This window comes from Augochlora pura, chromosome 4 (genome assembly GCF_028453695.1).
Source record: "Augochlora pura isolate Apur16 chromosome 4, APUR_v2.2.1, whole genome shotgun sequence".
NCBI classification, from domain to species: domain Eukaryota; kingdom Metazoa; phylum Arthropoda; class Insecta; order Hymenoptera; family Halictidae; genus Augochlora; species Augochlora pura.
In genome coordinates this window covers 8,850,319-8,867,801 of record NC_135775.1, presented here as the reverse complement: position 1 = coordinate 8,867,801, position 17,483 = coordinate 8,850,319, and the positions used below count along the sequence as shown (strand labels likewise).

The following is a 17,483-nucleotide window of genomic DNA, read 5'->3' as shown; positions in this document are numbered from 1 at the left end:
GCCAGATACCGAGAAAGTTCGCCGGTTACGAAGCAGGACCGGCGCGTTCGCGCGCGTCTCGAAAGAGTCCGCGCCGTGAACCGGCAGTCTATTAGTATAAAAAGGGAAACAAAGTTCGGGCGAACAAGGTATTCAAAGTTTCGTAATAAGTTCGATCGCGTGGCCAGAGTCTCTTTTATCTTGCTGTACCATCCGACCACGGGCGGAAGCGTTACGTACACGTGTACACGCGGCCACACGTATCTCCCGTGGGCCACCGGAACACGGAAACTCAACTGCCTTCCGCGCCAGGTAGATAGAGGAAGCTTAATATATTGCCGACATCCGTTTAACTCTCGTGTCAATACCTGAAATTTTCTACCACACGTTTTATTAGACTTCATGGCTTTGGCGCGTACCTTTATGTCTCTGATGCTAATCAATTTATAGCCGACGAAGGAAGTGAAAATCTATAGCCGTCTTTCTGTTCGTTAATGGAAATTCTGCGCTAAAAGTGACCGGCGTGTGTTGTTCTATCGAAACGACAAGACTGAATTTATTTAGACATTTCTAATTCATTTCCTATAAAAGAGTTTTTATAATGTGAGCCAATTTCAAAATAAAAACAAATAAAAAATAACAAAATTACATCACAACGAAAATTTAGATTGATTCTCACAAAAGCGACCTTAAGTTTAATCGGAAAATGCCGAGGACACCACAACAATATTGATTTACTTTACTGATGATCCTACTAATGCAATTCTGTTAACCATAAACAGCGATATAAGATTGAAGGCAATCAGATTAACAAAGTGTCATGATTATCATATAAATTTTTATACGAAATAAAACTTTTCTATCTCAATTACAACGAACTGAAGCAAAGTAAAAATTTGTTCTCTTCTTTGATAAAATAAAAGTTTGCTTTCCTTCTTAATTGTTTAATAGCTAGAAAATAGTATAACAGCAACCATAAGATCTGTCTGGTTATAAGGTTGAGATCGCCGAAAGTTGGAAGCTGACGTTCGTTGCGCTCTGTTCCAGGGCGAGCCTCTCCATCACAACATCGCGCAGGGTATCATTATTAGCAATCAGAGCCTGGCGCTGCAGGTCGTCGACCGCAAAAGCGCCGGGAACTACACCTGCATCGGGCACAACACCGAAGGAAACGGCGAAAGTTCGCCGTTCTACTTGAACGTGATGTGTGAGTGACTTCATTGAAATAATTAAATGCTCGCGCCGCCTAATTCTATGATTACATAAAGCACACGTGGTAACAAGGGCTAATCGGTTCCCCGGAATTACTAGATGAAAGCGTTCGTTCTCTGACGAAGCCAGACTGTTTGTTTGCCCGAGCACACGAAACACACGCGGTTCGGCACGTATGCGAACAATTAGATTATTTCTCCTATATTGTTAGCTTCCCTTCATCCCTCTCGGTTTAATCAGCATTAAATCATGTGTGCACTACATTTGTGCATTGTATCTCCTCAATTTTCACGTTAATAATTTAACATGCGAGATTAGGATTGTTTATAGCGAGAACCTTCCCTCGTGTAATCTATTTATTGTGAAAACAACTACGAAAAATGACAAACTATCTATACCGTCAACAAAAAGAAACTTAAGATCGATTGCTGGAAGGGTTGAGCAGGTCACGTGCTCATAATGTAACGTTTTGCTTTCACGAGTCTAAAGAGTAACATATACTGAATTATTATTAGATAGCGGATTTTTTGCAAAGTAAAGATTTCCTATTTTAATCGTAAAAAACGTAAGCCAGATAAAAATGTCTTTCCTCTTTTAATAATTTTAATAAGTTATACATTATATAAAAGTATTTTCAAATTGTTCAAATATCTTCACAGTATCATTTCAGACCCTATAACTTTTAACAAAAATGTATAAAATCCGCAATCTAATCATCATTAATCTGTCGTTAATAATTTCCTATCGAATAATTAAAATGTATATTTATTGCTTGCATATACTTGCTCAAATAGCTAAATATTTAGAACAATAAAATTTTCGATACTATTTGGAAGAAACAGATACCAGCTAGAAACCGTTCAGAAAGTAATAATTTGATAAACAACGCAATCCAAGCAGAACTTGGGCAAACGAACGATCAAAATAACCCGGCGGGCGATTTAAATGATGATTCCAGTCGCGCCGACATGCAAACGGAACCAAACGGAAGTCCTCGGCGTGGCGAAACAAGAAAAGGCAAACATATCCTGCCAAGTGGACGCGAACCCGCCGGAGGTTCAATTCCGTTGGACCTTCAACAATTCCGCGGAGAGTATCAACGTGGGCGCAGACCATATCGCCCGGGCTGGCACATCCTCGATCGTCTCATACACACCCATGACCGAATTGGATTACGGCACGTTGCTCTGCTGGGCGACCAATCGAATTGGACATCAACAAGTGCCCTGCGTCTATCACATCATACCGGCCGGTGAGGTATCTTTATGTGGTAATTCGATCATGCAAATTCCCGTCGGCCGTGAAACTCCGCCTCTGTTCGAGCTCGATACACCATCGCCTCTCGATCGATAACCGAGCGATTTGCTGACGCGCCGGCAGAAAAAAGACAACAAAGCATAACAGAGGAAATTAAATTTTTTAACAAATTGCTTTCCACTCGACGGACAACACTCTTTCGAAACGGAATTTATTTAGTCACGAATGTCTAGTCACAGTCGCGCTTTGACGTAGGTGGACATTGTTTCGTTACAACAAAAAGGAACGCTGTGGAACTCCAATTATTCGACAGTGTTTTTATTATTATTTTGCGTTCGTAACATTTGGGCGTGAAAGAATCGATCGTTTTTAAGTAATTGCAGTTGCGTTTAAGCGAACGTTAATTACAACATCGTGAAATGAAAAGCACATGATAGCGTTCAACCCCTTATCGTACCGTTAGCTTCACAGTTACAACGATTCAACCTTCTTTTGCGTGCTTACGGTCAGTTGAATGATTAAATATTGCCGACATGAAAATAAAATTTTATTCCGACTTGACACGTTATGCCCCTATGGGTGACACTAATTTTTAACTAAGTTTTAAAATCCCATTTTACTGTACTATATTGGAGAAACTGAATGTTAATGGAAATTTTGAATTATAAAAAAGTAAAACTAATATTTGATATTACAATAACATTCATACTGAATAGGTTATTACTAGATCAAGTATCATACTCTTCGGAGTACGGCAAAGGGTTAAGAAAATATCGATTATCATCCAATGGCGTTGCATATACCAACCATCAGAAAAGTTCATAGTACCCCACTCGCTCAATTAAATAATACAAATTTTATCCTATATAAAACAAGATGTAATTAATGGATGTAAACGTAAAACTAGTGCTTTTTGTCAAGCGTGGATGAAAGTGCTGCTAATTTATTCAGCAGTTCGCAGTTCCAAAAACCGCGGGAGAAGAGCAAAGGGAAATCGTCAAGATTTTTCCGCCACTAGAATTTAGTAGAATTAACTTGTTACTCTCGCCTAAACTGCAATACGACCGTTCTACTTGTCAGAACCCATAAGTCTCGAGCCCCACGTCTGACCAGTAACGGTTCCGTTCCACTTGTCTGGCCAGTAGACTTCTCAATCCTCCACGACCAGCCGGCCGACGTCCCGAGCTACTTGTCCGGTCAGATGCTGTCCTGTTCTACTTTCTAACCTGTCACGTCTTTGTTCTACCTGTCCGGCCGGTGGCTATCCCATTCTGTCGAGATAATAAATAACCTCGGGTGGCTTCCAGCTTGCGCCGCGACTCTCCCGACAATTTTCCATTGAACCGCGAAAAAGCTTTCGCCATTTATTATAGGGAAAGTTCGCGCGATACGCGACGGTCGTCCCGTAACGCGTGAAGTTTTTTTTCTCGGGCGCAGTTTCACGCGAGGGGCCACGATAGCCGAGTAAAAAATTGCTGGCCCGGATCAGACGGATGGGAAACGTTAGGGGAGGGGGGGACACACACAAAAATGAAAGCTCCGCGTTTCGGCGTAATTACAAAAAAATTCCCGCGGCACGTTAATCCAGAGTTGTTCGCGCTACGCTGACTTCTCAAAAGCGACAATCCCGCCGCGCGGAATCGAGGAGTTCGGAGATTAAAATGGAAGTTCGTTACGACGCGTGTGTGCGCGCGTGTGCGCCGGGCCGGTGGCGCGGTGTGAGGATGGCCTTTTTTTCTGGCGGGCGTCGCTCGATGATCTATCGGAACGATCGAATTGCTGCGATCGCCGGGAGAAACCCGGCCGCAGGGAAAACCGCCACGAAATCCGAAGAGTCATCGTTTGCACTTAAGTGCTCGACGATTGCTCGCATAAATCAGTCGATTTGAAAGGGTTGCATATCTCCATCAATGTGGAAGTAAGGACTTTCTCGAAAAAGACTATTGGAATTGATTCGATTTTACTCTCGTTTCAAGAATAGAACTTCCAATGTGTCCGACCGAATACTAATGTCTTTGAATTTTCGGGAAATTGTGCACGAAGGTCCGATCGTGTATAAACTTTTCTACTGGCTTGTTGACGATACTTCTCTGATCGATCTCATTAATCTCACACTATCTAGGTGCTGTTTTCAATTACTTTTATAACAATTGATTCTACGTTAACGTTAAACCTGTCGAGCTCTGAAAGTGACTAAAGCGCATTGCTTTGTCAAATGACAAGATTTTATTTACAAGAATTTATTTAATCAACTGTGTGTAAAGAGTCTTCGTAACTTCAACATTTTAAAAATAAACAATGTGAGATCGGTCATTCTGCTCGGGTGGTGACCTCAGAAGCAACTAACGCGTGTTCTTTTATAAGAATTAAAAGACAGTATTTATTTAGTTGTTCCACCATTTATATTATAATATAAAATTCCAGTATTTCTTCAACTGTCCAGACTGCTCAGACTTTCTGCTTACTTCGTGTTCTTGGTAAAAAATCAATTCAACCCTTCTACGCCGTTTCTTTGTTAAACGAATGTCCTATGACCTAAATGCGACACATAGAAGTGTTTACGAAAGAAAAACGCGATTTGGGTCGCACCTCCAGCGAGCCGAAGAACTTAAATTGCTTCGAGTCTTTAATCTAATATATTACATGTAATTATATTTCGCCGCGAGGTCGCCGCGCGAACTATTCCCTTTTATTTTCAATTACCCCCGGCTGCAGCGCGTTATACGTATTCGTAACTTCGCTCCATTTAGTGATATGAAGCATTTTATTAAGTTAACGGGCCAGCTAAAATGGGTCGACCCTTTATATTTCCTCTTCTCTTAACTTTTAAATGGTGTTCCGCAGCGTTGATGTACGGTAGCTTCCCCAAGATTATCGCGAGTGAGTCATTAGAGTAAGTAGATATTCACGGTCGCCGGGAATTTTCCCGCGCGAGGCCTCGAAGATTTTCAATGGATTCGAAGGCGGCGAGGACACGTAGCACGCGAACGCGATCGATATCGGCTGTCGGACCGCGTCCAAGTTTCCTCGAATTTGTCGCTGCCTTATTGATAGCTCCCGTGCCGCCCATAAATTTCGCGAAACCGTTATAAATTCTTTCTGACCTCTTCCACTTCGACACCGTTTCGAAAGCTTTGAGCATACGCCACATTAAAGTCTAAACCAATTCGGTACACCCTTGTAAATATTCGAAATACTCGACTGTGCCGGCTCCCGTTTTACTGATTCCGTTCAACCCACAATTTTCATCTCGAGTCCGACAATTCGAACTTCCTATTTCTTCTCGATCGACAAACCATGAATATCTTATTCAACTTGATCGTACCATTAACAACGCGCCACGGCTTCTACCGTTTGCCAGGCGTTTTCCTGCCCCGGGTTCTGAAAATTCGAACGCTTGTCTTCTGAAAATTATATGGTATTAACTGCAGCGTTCAATTTTTTACTATGAACGTGAATCGTGCTCGACAGCGATTCAGTTCGAATGAAATACAAATTGGAATGTCAAGATGTGTGGTGCCGAGTAATTTTTCAAGCTGCTTGCGTTTTGCATAGCTGTTCCAAGTCCGTCACGTTAAACACGATAACGCGAAAATTCATTCAAGATTTTTCTTCCGTAAGTTATAAGTTACATTTGTCAATAATCGTTAGAATTGTTGATCTACGCGGTTTACGTGGTTGTACACTCTACTGTTCTTGCGTGAAAATGATTTTTAGATGCGAGAGAAATTAATTCCGTCTACCATTTTTTGAGAAATACGGCACGGTAAAGTCGAGCTAAGCTCAAGAATCACTTCGATCTAAATTCCCGATCCTGAATCGACGAGAGGCAATCGATTTGGCACGAACGGCCCCAAAGAAGCTGTGTGCCATACGAACAACCAAATCGCCCGGTTCAACCGAATTTCCTGGCCATCTCGGCCTGTCCCACCGAATTCCCGAATGGCTCTCGAATAAATTGCGCGCGGAGGTTAACGAAGCGGCTCGAAGCCGGAGATAAGTCCTCGTCGCGATCGTTCCCGCGTATTGTCGTCGCGATACGCCGCGCATACAAGCGCAACGATAACGGCGCGCGCGTGGCCTGCATTTTAAACGGCTGCATTACCAGGTCGACCGGATATGGTGCACAATTGCACCACCTCGAACACATCGACGAACTCGTTCTCGGTGAGGTGCGCTCCGGGGTTCAACGGCGGTCTGCCGCAGTCCTTCCTCATGGAGGTGAGGGAGAGCAACAGCCAGGACTTGAAGGCGAACCTGACGAACCGCGTGCCGAGCTTCAGCGTGAGCAACCTCGATCCAGGTGCGCTCTACCAGGCCTGCATCTACTCCTACAATGTTAAAGGGCGCAGCGAGGCGATGGTCGTGCAAGCAGGCACCCTCAGGCTGCCCGAAAAACAATTAACGTCTGAGTCGGGTGAGTTGGAACTGCGAATCCCCCCATGCTAATTGCTGAACTAATCGCTGACGGAACTTCGGGCGAAATTTTCATTTTCTGCGTTAATTGCGAGTGACAGCAACTACGCAAACATTTCATCGCCTATACCCGACCTGGCTAACTTCTTCCGGCCGCGAGCCGCGCGCTCTCGCCATCAGTTTCTTTTTTTTCCTACTATTTGGTCTCCGTGAACCCTACTGCTGCTGCTACTTGCACCTTGCTGCACACACATCGCTAGACTCGCATCAGAATTGTACTAATTCAATTACGTAGTAATTCACATTCGTCATTTAACTATATTGTATTTCAATTACGTTGTAATTCACTTACGCAATTTAATTACATTGTATGTCGATTACGTTGTTATTCAATTACGTGATATAAAACTTTCAGTTCATTAAATTACCAATTAGTTTAATCTCGAACGCAATTGAAATGCAGTTAAATTAAAATACAGTGTAATTCAAATACATTTCTCCAAATTACAGCCCTGAACTTTGAAGAAGTGAAAATTACTATTTTCAAATGAGATATTAATTTGATTTGTACTTTGATATTTGTGAAAATAATATTTTATAATATCTTAATTCAATTAAACAATGAACTGAAATAACAAAAAAACTTGCCGAATACGTGTTTTATGAAAGGGACGTTCATTTAGATCTTTTGCTATTTTTATTATAATATATGCTTGAATTACCAAATTTATTTGATCATTTCAAAGACTTTATAATACCAGCAAGTTTAAAATAAGAATGCAAAGTCCGTCGTTTCGACGGACTCGGTAAGTTTGGTATTGGAGAAATTTATAAACCGCACAATAAATGTAATCCACTTATTATGGATTCTTAAAGTCTGTAATGCATTTCCGAGGATGAATTCCGTCTTTCTGATTCCAGAGAGACCGAGACAGAATTTCAGGTTGATGCCGATGCTAAGCGTGACGATCGGCGTGGTGACCGCGCTGATCATCGTCGCCGTGATCGTGATGGTCGTGCTCAGAATTCAGCACACCCAAGTCGACGAGCAGAGCAAGTCGCAGATGGAGGACCACGGCAAACAAACGAAAACGATGCCGATCCAGCGGGAGCTGAGGTTCCGCGAGGCAAGCAGTCTACTTTCCGACGAAAAACATCCGAGCAGTCCCTTCAGGAAGCTCGAGAGCAGCGGCGACATAAGCGAAAACGACGAGAAAAACCCAGACATCATACCTCAGCAAATCACCGGTTCGTTGATTCCTAATTCATTGAATCTGTCCCCGCTTGGAAACTGCCTTTTGTGCTTGCCAAACCAAGGACCTCTATTATGCGGAATAATTAAAGCTTTCCATGCGATTCGAGTGATCACCAGATGATCCTCGAATGAAGATAGTTATCGTTCAACTGCGGATTTTGTCAAATATCATTTCTACGCTTTCGTCAGATATCGATTTTAACTAGACTGCGGAGTTTTATGAAAATTAAAAATTGCCCGCATCAATTACAAAAAGATAAAGACTAAATAGCAAGTTCTCTGATCATTTTAGAAGACTAAAAATAATAGATTGACATTTTAAAATTCCTTCATACTTTATACTATTCTTTATACTCGTTTAAATTATATTCCCTCAAGTTTGTCATGAATGCGTAAAATCCGCAGTTTAATTATAACAAAAGATTGATACGAAAACATGAACAACAACGCAGAAAGCAAAATTCTTTCCAATTGTAAAACAAATCCTGATCTTACAGAAACATTTATGTAGTGACGATACTTGTGTTTCTCTTTGAGAGATTCTAAAATACGCAACACCACCTGGTCAATTAAGAATTAATGGACTTGTAGACTTCTTGAGAGTTTTCAATAGATGAGATCAAAGTATCAACTTTTTGCAGAAGCAATTCATTAATATTTGTAGAAAAATCACAAAAGTCTTGCTGATCTAAAAACGAATAATTAAATGATCGACGCTAATTCGCAATGTTTTCGCGTAGGCGACGAGCCATCCGAGTACTTGAGGAAGCGACGCCTGATCTCAACGATCGAGACATCGCCATCGAGAAGTTTGCTAGAACACTCGACGGTCACTTCCGTCAGTGGTCACGGCAGTTACGCCGGCTATTGCACCATTCGCAACGGCATGCCGCTCCACGAGTTCTCGAATCTGGCGACAAAACATAAAAGCGTGAGTTCAATTTGCGCTAATTGCTACCTATCCCACCCTATACCCGTATCCGAACTACCAACCGGGACATTGCTCCAACACGTTCTGCTCAAAGTTTCGTCCCTATTTAATTTATGGATCGTTTTACTAATTTCAAAACCCTCCGACACCAGTCAGTTAACGCGTGGCGTTATTTATGGCCTCAGAGTCCTCAAAAATTATTTTACAAAGAACATTGCAGCGCATGTGGCTTAACACTTCGCCTACCCAAAACTTATTTATTGCATTTAAAAATATCACTAGCACACCTTTACCTTATATATTTGATAATTATTGGATAACCATTGGTAGGTTAATTACTCGTCAATTAGACAAACATTGCAAATGACTCGTAAAGCATTCAATAGTTGCCTACCATCAACTTTCTACGAATTCTCCATATTCTTGATGATCTACAAAATGTTTCTCAAAAAATCGGAGACTCGTGCATTATCTAAATCCAGTAAAGTCTCAATGATCATCAGTATGTCGAGATTAATCCCTAATGCTACATGTCTTGCCTAGAAACAGGCCCTTAAAATGTTGAATCGTTGCCAAACAAATCACCGAGTCCTCGAAGCTGATCTAAACTCTCTAAATTCGCAACCGTCATTGGTACGGATAATTGAATCCCGATCGATAATAGGGATCGTCTAGCGACGTCCCAAACAGCTCCTAAATACCTCATCCAGAAAACCCCGTAAATCCTCCCTCTAAAGGGTTCAACCTTCGCTTCCAATCAGTCCCGAGCAGATGATTCGATCCTCGAGCCCCATCGAGATCCAGTGAATCCTTAATCGTTATCGGTACGCGAACTTTAGTTCCAGCCTATAGCGGGGGACGTCTACGAGACCGGTGTTTGCACTTTGCCGAGGCAACACTGGCCGAGCCAAAGTGTTCAATCGATGTCGATGACAATGAGTCCGCCGATGCTGTACAGCGGCCTGGGTGTCGTTGGCAGGACCTGTCCGAGCGGCAGCATACTCACCAAGGACGTCGAGGCGAGGATCCCGGGCCAGTGCTGCATTCAATCGCAGAAGGACGGGAAGATCAGCACGCCGATCGTGATGGCGAAGAGAGAGAGCTCCGTGTGACGATTCTCCCGGCTGCAAACCAGTGAGGTGTAATCCATCGGTAACTTTCGCTCCAATTGTCCCGCGATGCTGCCGGAGATCGTGTTCTCTTCTGTTTCGAGCACCGGTCGCGGTGCCGATCAAAACGAGCATCATCCAACGCAAAGAATCGAGTTCTTCGCGAACGTCGAAGCGCTCTGGAGAAGTTCTTGTTGCCCCTTCGTTGCTTGCAGACTTGGTTGGGATGGTCCTGATCGCGATCCTGTCGTGCTGGCTGGGGAATCCTGGTACGGACTGCTGACAAGCAAAAACGCACACGATGTAGATTACATTCATCTCGGATTTAGGGCGACTGTTGTGGATCAGCGACCCTTTGCACTCGGTGCTATCTTATCCAGGAGTAAACATTCCCCAATCCTTTGTTTCCGAAAATTCAGTCGAATTTATGTTGTAGACTATTCCGTTCTACTGAAATTTTAGATACTTCTTTGCAGACACTGTGTAACGAAAGTTCCATTGAACAAGTTATCCTAGAACGTTCATTGTATAAACAATTACTTAATATTCTTGTAGGAGTATCAAAGTTCTTCACAAAGTCGCTATTCGGATGCAAATGATTAAACAGCAATTACCGATAGTTGCCAGGTTAATTACATTGAATCTAAACACTGTAATTAAACGTTCGAGTATTTCGAGAAGAAATTATTGTTCCGTACCACAATTTCCCTAGCCACCCGTTATATAATTGAAACTCGAAAGCCTCCGAAACGTATCCAGCGAGCTGAAAGAAGAATCATCGTTCGCGGACGAGCTGATTTTCTTCCCGGCGACAGTGTTCGCGTTTCCGTTTCTTTGTTCAATCAAGTGCCCTTTTTATATTGAACGGACGACCCTGGAGTTTGCGAATGTAAAATAACGAGACAAACGAAAAGAACAATATGGAACCGAAGAGCAAAGGAGACGAGTAAAAGAACAAACTGGAACGCGGTAATAGAGAACAAAGGAGAAACCGTGTAGATCCGTGCGTCGCGAACCTGCGTGTGTGTGCTAATAGAGAAACGAAAACCGAGTAATTATAATGAACAACTTATACATACATGTGCACGGGTGTACGCGCGTGCTGTACATACTACTACTCTTGAATACGGATGATATTTTATACAAAAAAAATCGGTAGCGTTTAAATGTGGACGACGAGGCCGGCGGGGACGGGTGCAGAGAGACGGTTTAAATTCCCACTTTTACTATCGGTACACTGTACAATTCGTCTAGTCGATGTAAGTATAAATAATGAAAGAGAGACAAGGTAAGACCCAAAATTGTATGTGTATATGCGCGAGAGATACGGACGAGATCGATCGATCGAGCAGCCAGAATAACGTACACTGAGAAGGAGGAGGACGGCCCTCTGCGAAACGAAAATCAAAAAGAGAAATATTTACCAGAGAGATAAAAGTTTAAACAAAGAAACAAAGAGTATATAGAGTCAATGGGAACAAGAATTTCGTTTGCGAGTGTGTGTATGTCGGGGCACGTACATATATGTGAATCACAGGGTGGGGGTGGGAAGAGACACAGAGACATATCGTACAGCTTTCCCCATCGTTGAACATTAAAAAAACAACAGAAAAGACAAAAAAACGAAGTGAAAAGACGCGAAACGAAAGAACTCGATGTGCTGAACAGAGTATAAGAGTAAAACGATGAAGAAAAGGATGCGAGAGAGAAAGAGAGAGAGAGAGATCCCCATTACTTTCGTCAGTATGCAGTATTCTGGATTTTATTGTAAGATTAAGTATCTGTATAATGTATAAAGTAACGATTCTCCTTCCAAGTAACCGGGCACGAAGGAAGTGAGAGGAGGGAAAAATAGTTGTCCTGCTCTCAGAAAGAATTTAGAGCTTTCTCGTGGTCCGATCATTGCGATAGTCCTCTGTCGGATGCTTGGAGAGCATCTCCGGCGAGAACTTTCCCTGGAGACCGACGAATTAGACCGCCTTTCCAGGACGACGCAAGCCGAAAAACTTCGAAATTCGAGCAACAATTAGAAATGCTACAGAGTATACTCTGAAATTTCATTTTTCGATCATATATTTCAGCAATTTTGCATTCCGATTCCCAAACAAAACGGGACGCTATTACCAAAAGCATACAACGGATGCAAAACTGTCTATCAAATTGAAATGAACTCCATGCTCTACAACTATCTAAAATCAAAATTTGTTCTTGCAAATTCTTGAATAATTCTGTAACCCTCATACGTTCCGCAAGGTGACAATTCACCCATTTTGTTTTCCAAAATACTAAAATATTCGATTTCTTTCTATGAGTGTCGTAAGGTGTATTTCTCGTTGATTTGAAAAGCGAAGCAAAAATGGGTGATTTATCATATTAAAGTGATTTGCGCAACTGTATCCGAGGATCGTATGAGTGTAATTATGTTTCATTCCGGACTTTTCCGGCGCAAAGTCGTCCAGCACACGAACGGTCGTCGTATCCTCTGATCCCACGACAGAATCGTACTAGAATGCGGATTTTATGCATTTATAATAAACTCGACTTTGTTGAACAGGATAAAATAAACGTCATGAGAAAAAAGAAACAACCCGAATGCGTTCCATTTACTCTCAATTCAGGGAAACCACCAGCTGGCAGGCGAAACAAATTTTCGTTCGATTCCAGGGAACCGCGTGGCTGCGGTGCGGGAATGTGAATTTGCATAAATATCCGCAGTCTGCTCGCGACTGAAAGCTCGCGGAAGACTCGCACGAAGCGGAAACAGCGCGTGTACAGTTCTCCTAATCAAACTTTCTCGGAGCGTCTGCGTTTTCTGCGAACGTCTCCGATATCTTTTCCCGTGCGTGATCGGATCTCTGTGTATTTAACAAGGAAAAAGATTTTAAACGAAAACAACAAAAAAAAATGTGAGGAAGGAGAAGAAAGGGGAGCAGAAGAAAGAAAAGCGCGGACGAGGATCTGGCTACTTAGATAGATAACTTCGGTGTGTAACGTGTGGATCGTAGCAGAAAAAAAGGCGTCGGTTTTCTCGCGAGCCGCTTCTTGTAATATAACCGAAAAAAAATTTAATCGTTCTTTCGAGTCCTCTAGATCAATGTGTTCTATCGCGATCGCTAGTCGTTAAGTTTCTATCCACGGCGACGGTGGAACCCGTGTACACGCGTGACGATCCAGCGCCGGGCTGCCTGGATCGTTATCTATTAATTGCCATTGATGGAATTGATGTCGGTACGTAGCCAGGTGTGCTGAGAACTTCCGAGTAATTGTTCAAGAAACGCCTGTATTTCCCCTTGTATTAGCGTTCGCGGCAGGCCGACGGAAAGCTGAGAATCTTGGGAGTACAGTGTTTCCTCTGTCTCCCGACTCGACAGACATAGTGAGACGCTCGGAAGCAGCTATTCATTTGTTAACGACTCGGGTTTTCGCTATTGTTACCGCTCTATTTTTATCTGAACGATCCTATGACGCATCCAACAGTGTCCCTTTGTCTCCTAGGAAGGGACAAACGAGCTACCAGCCAATACAAAATAGGGTCTACTACTTGATAGCGTCCCGTTGTATCTCCTGAGTCATACGACATTAACATGAGAGTTCTATGGTTCATCTTTGACCTCGATGTTGCTTTGCGGATGGAGACAAAGGGGGGTTTTCTCCCTCGCTTATCGCTTTTCATTCTTTTAAGGTCTGTTGGTTGCATCACGTGAAGATAGAATAGAGACAGTCAAAACGTTAAGAGGGAAATACATTGTACAGGGGAGACAGTTGATGGACGAGACGAGGCGAGCTAGTCTTGCTTGCTGGTGACCGTAGAAGAAGTATTTGAACTGAAATACGTGTCTGATATTGAGTACTACTGAAATTCTCTGAGCTTCATTGTTAACACTCTACCTACATTATAGTCCTTATAATACCTTATTTTCTCAGACTACGAAATATCACACTAGGATCTTCCTACAAATTTCATAAAAAGTTTCTACGATATTTACAATGTTGCAACTTGAATATGTTCGAAAGAAGTTAAAGAAACTTCGTGTTTGCATTTATCTTGCAGCACAGTAATAAAAGTAAGTATACAGAAAGTTTGGTTGTAGTCGTAGAAGATCCCAGAATACCAGCGGATGTTCACAGTTTCATGAACTAACAAGTTGTAGGTAAAGTGTTAAGATTAAAGACTCTAAGCGAAAACGTAGGTCTCGCCGCAACGTTGTGAATTTCTTCGTCGTCACTAAGCAAGATTTTACGAGTTCCTCGCATATTGTCCGTCACACATCGCCATCACCCAAGACAGATCCGATGAATATCAGTTGAGCGAAGACTAATAATAAGTTTCAAATGCATACTGCCAACAAATCACTTTTGATTTATTCCATACCGATCTGGTGCATGTGAAATATCTAAATGCAGTCTACATTCGCAGCCGTTCCTTGATCGGTAAATTGATGTTCTTGAGGAAGATCGAAATCCGGAAATCCTGTCTCCCAAGCGAGCAGCTCGCGACGGTACTTTGTTTCTTCTAGTGATGCGGATCGGGGAGAACGTGCTGCTTGCTCGAAGTGACATCGATACTTGGACGATTGTGTCTCGCGGACGCGCCGCTGAACATGAAATCGTGGGGTGGCGGCCAGATGCTATCTGAAACGTAGTCGTCATCGTTTAACAACCTGTTCACTGTGACTGTAAAGGCGTTCCTTGATCTTGTGTGAAGCTACTCTTCTTAGTGCGGAATCATTTGGTCGGCACGAGAAAACGCGTTGTGGTGTTCATGGACGGATAGCCACTTTTATCCGCACAGCTTTTCCGATCGATAACAGGTTTTGTGGAATAGATCAGTTATCCAATTAACATCCTTTAATTTACCCCCGTAGAGAAGCTTAACGATACCACTTAGATTATAAATCGCAATCAGTTCGAATAGAAAATATCGAAAGTGTACGTGTAACGAGGAAGTATCGAAGTTGAACACAAATGCATGTACGCGGTGAACTTGAATGCACGTGCACTTCAAAAGAAACGAATTCGAGTGCATTCGTACTTACAACCCGATTTAATACATCTGTACTTGATAAGTATGAAAGTTCGGTACAAATCTACTTAAGTACACATGTACTTGAATGTATGTTTATCTGCGGCAAGTATGTTTAAGATTTGTAAAGTTGTACTTAGGAAAGTATGAAGATTGTGGTGCACGTGCACCGGAAAAGTACGAAAGTCGAGTACACCTGTGGCTGACGAAAATGTTGAATGCACATGAACGTAAGTGCACGTGCACTTGAGATTTTTCCAAATATATGTAGATGTGTTAGATAAAGCAATACCTCCCCTTTAGTCCGATTAGAATTGACCAAATCTTTCAATCGATGGGACGACACAACGTTTTCTCTACCGACCAACATTTGCACACCATTTGCTTCGTTACTAATGTATCTTAGAGTAGCCAAGGATAAGAACAGAAGAAAACTCTTTTAGATTAAGTCATGGAAGCACCGTACATCTTACTGCCGTGCATCTTACTGCCGTACATCTTACTGTGTACATGTATAGCCTGTACATCGTAACGAACGAGTCTGACCAGCTGCTTTTACCAATGAAAATGGAAAAGACACAAAACAGAAACAAGAACCGTTTGAATGAAATTTGTATATGTAATTAGTTTAGCGATATCTGACACAAATTTCATGTACCCCATAAAAGGAGACGTTTTTTTGATATTGTAAATACTCTAAAATAAATAATCGTTTTTATTCAACGAACTGTTAACCATTCCCGGCCCTATTGTTCTCTTTCCAACGACTGTTACCTTGGTACAGATTAATAAACGGCACCGACGAGTATGTCTTCAGATATTCTTCGACACTCAAAAGTACTGGACTGGTTACGTTTATCAAATATTCGACCACTGTATTCTCCGGAAGGTCCCTTGCACCTTTGCTGCACACATTCCGAGCAACATCCGTCATTGGAATTGACTTTTGAAAAACATATTTTTATTAATAACCTTTTAATACTAATTTAGATCACTCAAGGTGACTTATACGCTTACCCCCACCACTTGATTAAAACTAACGCTTTTTCCATTACCATACTTACGCGTAAAATAAATTGCTTTATGTATGTCGTGTTTTAAGTCGCAATTGTAGAACAACTTACTTGATCACGGATCGTATTCGATATTTTATAACTCAGTACATAAATTTTTGTTACACAATTGGTCACGTGTGTTTTAATTTCGGATAATTCTTGCGATTCCAGGTTTTCTAATAACGTGGGCGGGGTCGTATATACGTAAAACCAATCTGTGAAGAATCTCTAAACATTTTACGATTTATATATATATATTTCTTCACAGCAATTTTTTATGAAAAAGTTTACTTGATGTATATGATGATAGAATGGAAGGAAAATTGATCTCCCCAGATTACAATCATCGGTGCTTTTTGCATAAAAAGCTTTTAAATGTTTATATATAATGTCTTCCGGTGCCTATGTAATTTATTAGTTATGTATTGTGTCGTGAACAATACTAATTGTAAATATCCTAATTTTAGAATAATACCTCAAGCAAATGAATATAAAGCTTAGGGTACACAAGAAATATTCCACTTATATGAACATCTTCAACATCGTCCTTCAAATACTTAATAACAGAGTCCATTCTCTGTAAATTTATATTCTCAGAAATTTTTAATCATGGACTTGTTAATTCGTTTCATAATTACCGTTGTCAAATTTTCATGTGCGCCAGTATATTTGCCAATGTAAAGAACACGGGTTATGTATGAACTCTAGAAGGTAAAGGACTTCTTGATAACCTAATTGTCGAAGGTATATATTCTTTTATGAACTAATATTAAGGAATACGAAACTAAGCATTTTGAAATCCACGCGCTTTAGCGTAAGTGAACAGAATGCGCATAGAATGATGCGCACAAGACAAAAATCCTCACGATTACTTTTATAGAAAAGAGTAATTGAATTTCATTCATCACAAAATACCCAATCGATCATTATATAGAAATAAGTTAAAATGCTGAATTATATTATATATTTTTTATATAAGAATTAGAAATGCAAGGTATGCAAAATGTGATGAACTTAAATTACTTTTACCTTGTTAGCTGCACGCAGGTTTGTTCTCACTACATCTAGCAAAGACTTCCTTGTTGGCTCGAATACTCGTTTCATGGTTAACAAACTAATAGAGAACACAAATTTTATACAGACACACACGATACGTCATTAATATTGTATTTTTAGCTATTTTAAAGTACCGATACACTAGGAGCGTCTATAATTTCGTATGAGCACCCGGAAATCCACATGTACT

The 17,483-nt window shown here is 41.4% G+C and overlaps 2 protein-coding genes across 3 annotated transcripts in view; one reads left to right on the top strand and one right to left on the bottom strand.

Moving 5' to 3' along the window:
* Positions 1-12,786, top strand: part of LOC144468917 (neural cell adhesion molecule 2) — a 451,988-nt gene extending 439,202 nt beyond the window's left edge. For both annotated transcript variants that reach the window (XM_078178726.1, XM_078178727.1), the window contains exons 9-14: positions 1,027-1,186; positions 2,150-2,443; positions 6,557-6,865; positions 7,786-8,112; positions 8,860-9,050; positions 9,890-12,786. In XM_078178726.1, coding sequence (XP_078034852.1) covers positions 1,027-1,186; positions 2,150-2,443; positions 6,557-6,865; positions 7,786-8,112; positions 8,860-9,050; positions 9,890-10,162 — 1,554 coding nt within the window. In that variant the 3' untranslated portion in view covers positions 10,163-12,786. The remainder of the gene's footprint in view (positions 1-1,026; positions 1,187-2,149; positions 2,444-6,556; positions 6,866-7,785; positions 8,113-8,859; positions 9,051-9,889) is intronic.
* Positions 12,787-14,672: 1,886 nt separating this feature from the next.
* On the bottom strand, positions 14,673-16,811 carry LOC144468919 (testis-expressed protein 47). Its single transcript, XM_078178733.1, has 5 exons — positions 16,713-16,811; positions 16,529-16,639; positions 16,307-16,465; positions 15,957-16,125; positions 14,673-14,791 (listed from the first exon to the last, which is right to left on the bottom strand). Exons 1-5 carry the CDS (start codon positions 16,809-16,811, stop codon positions 14,673-14,675), a joined length of 657 nt encoding a protein of 218 aa, XP_078034859.1.
* Positions 16,812-17,483: the final 672 nt, after the last annotated feature.

What these genes read in the sequence shown, in the direction of transcription:
- LOC144468919 (XM_078178733.1), bottom strand. Translation starts at nt 16,811, where the DNA reads ATGGACTCTGTTATTAAGTATTTGAAGGACGATGTTGAAGATGTTCAT. An exon ending in CGAATACGATCCGTGATCAA is followed by an intron (nt 16,126 to 16,306) that starts GTAAGTTGTTCT and finishes GTTTTTCAAAAG; the next exon opens with TCAATTCCAATGACGGATGT. An exon ending in GTTTATTAATCTGTACCAAG is followed by an intron (nt 14,792 to 15,956) that starts GTAACAGTCGTT and finishes ACTACGTTTCAG; the next exon opens with ATAGCATCTGGCCGCCACCC.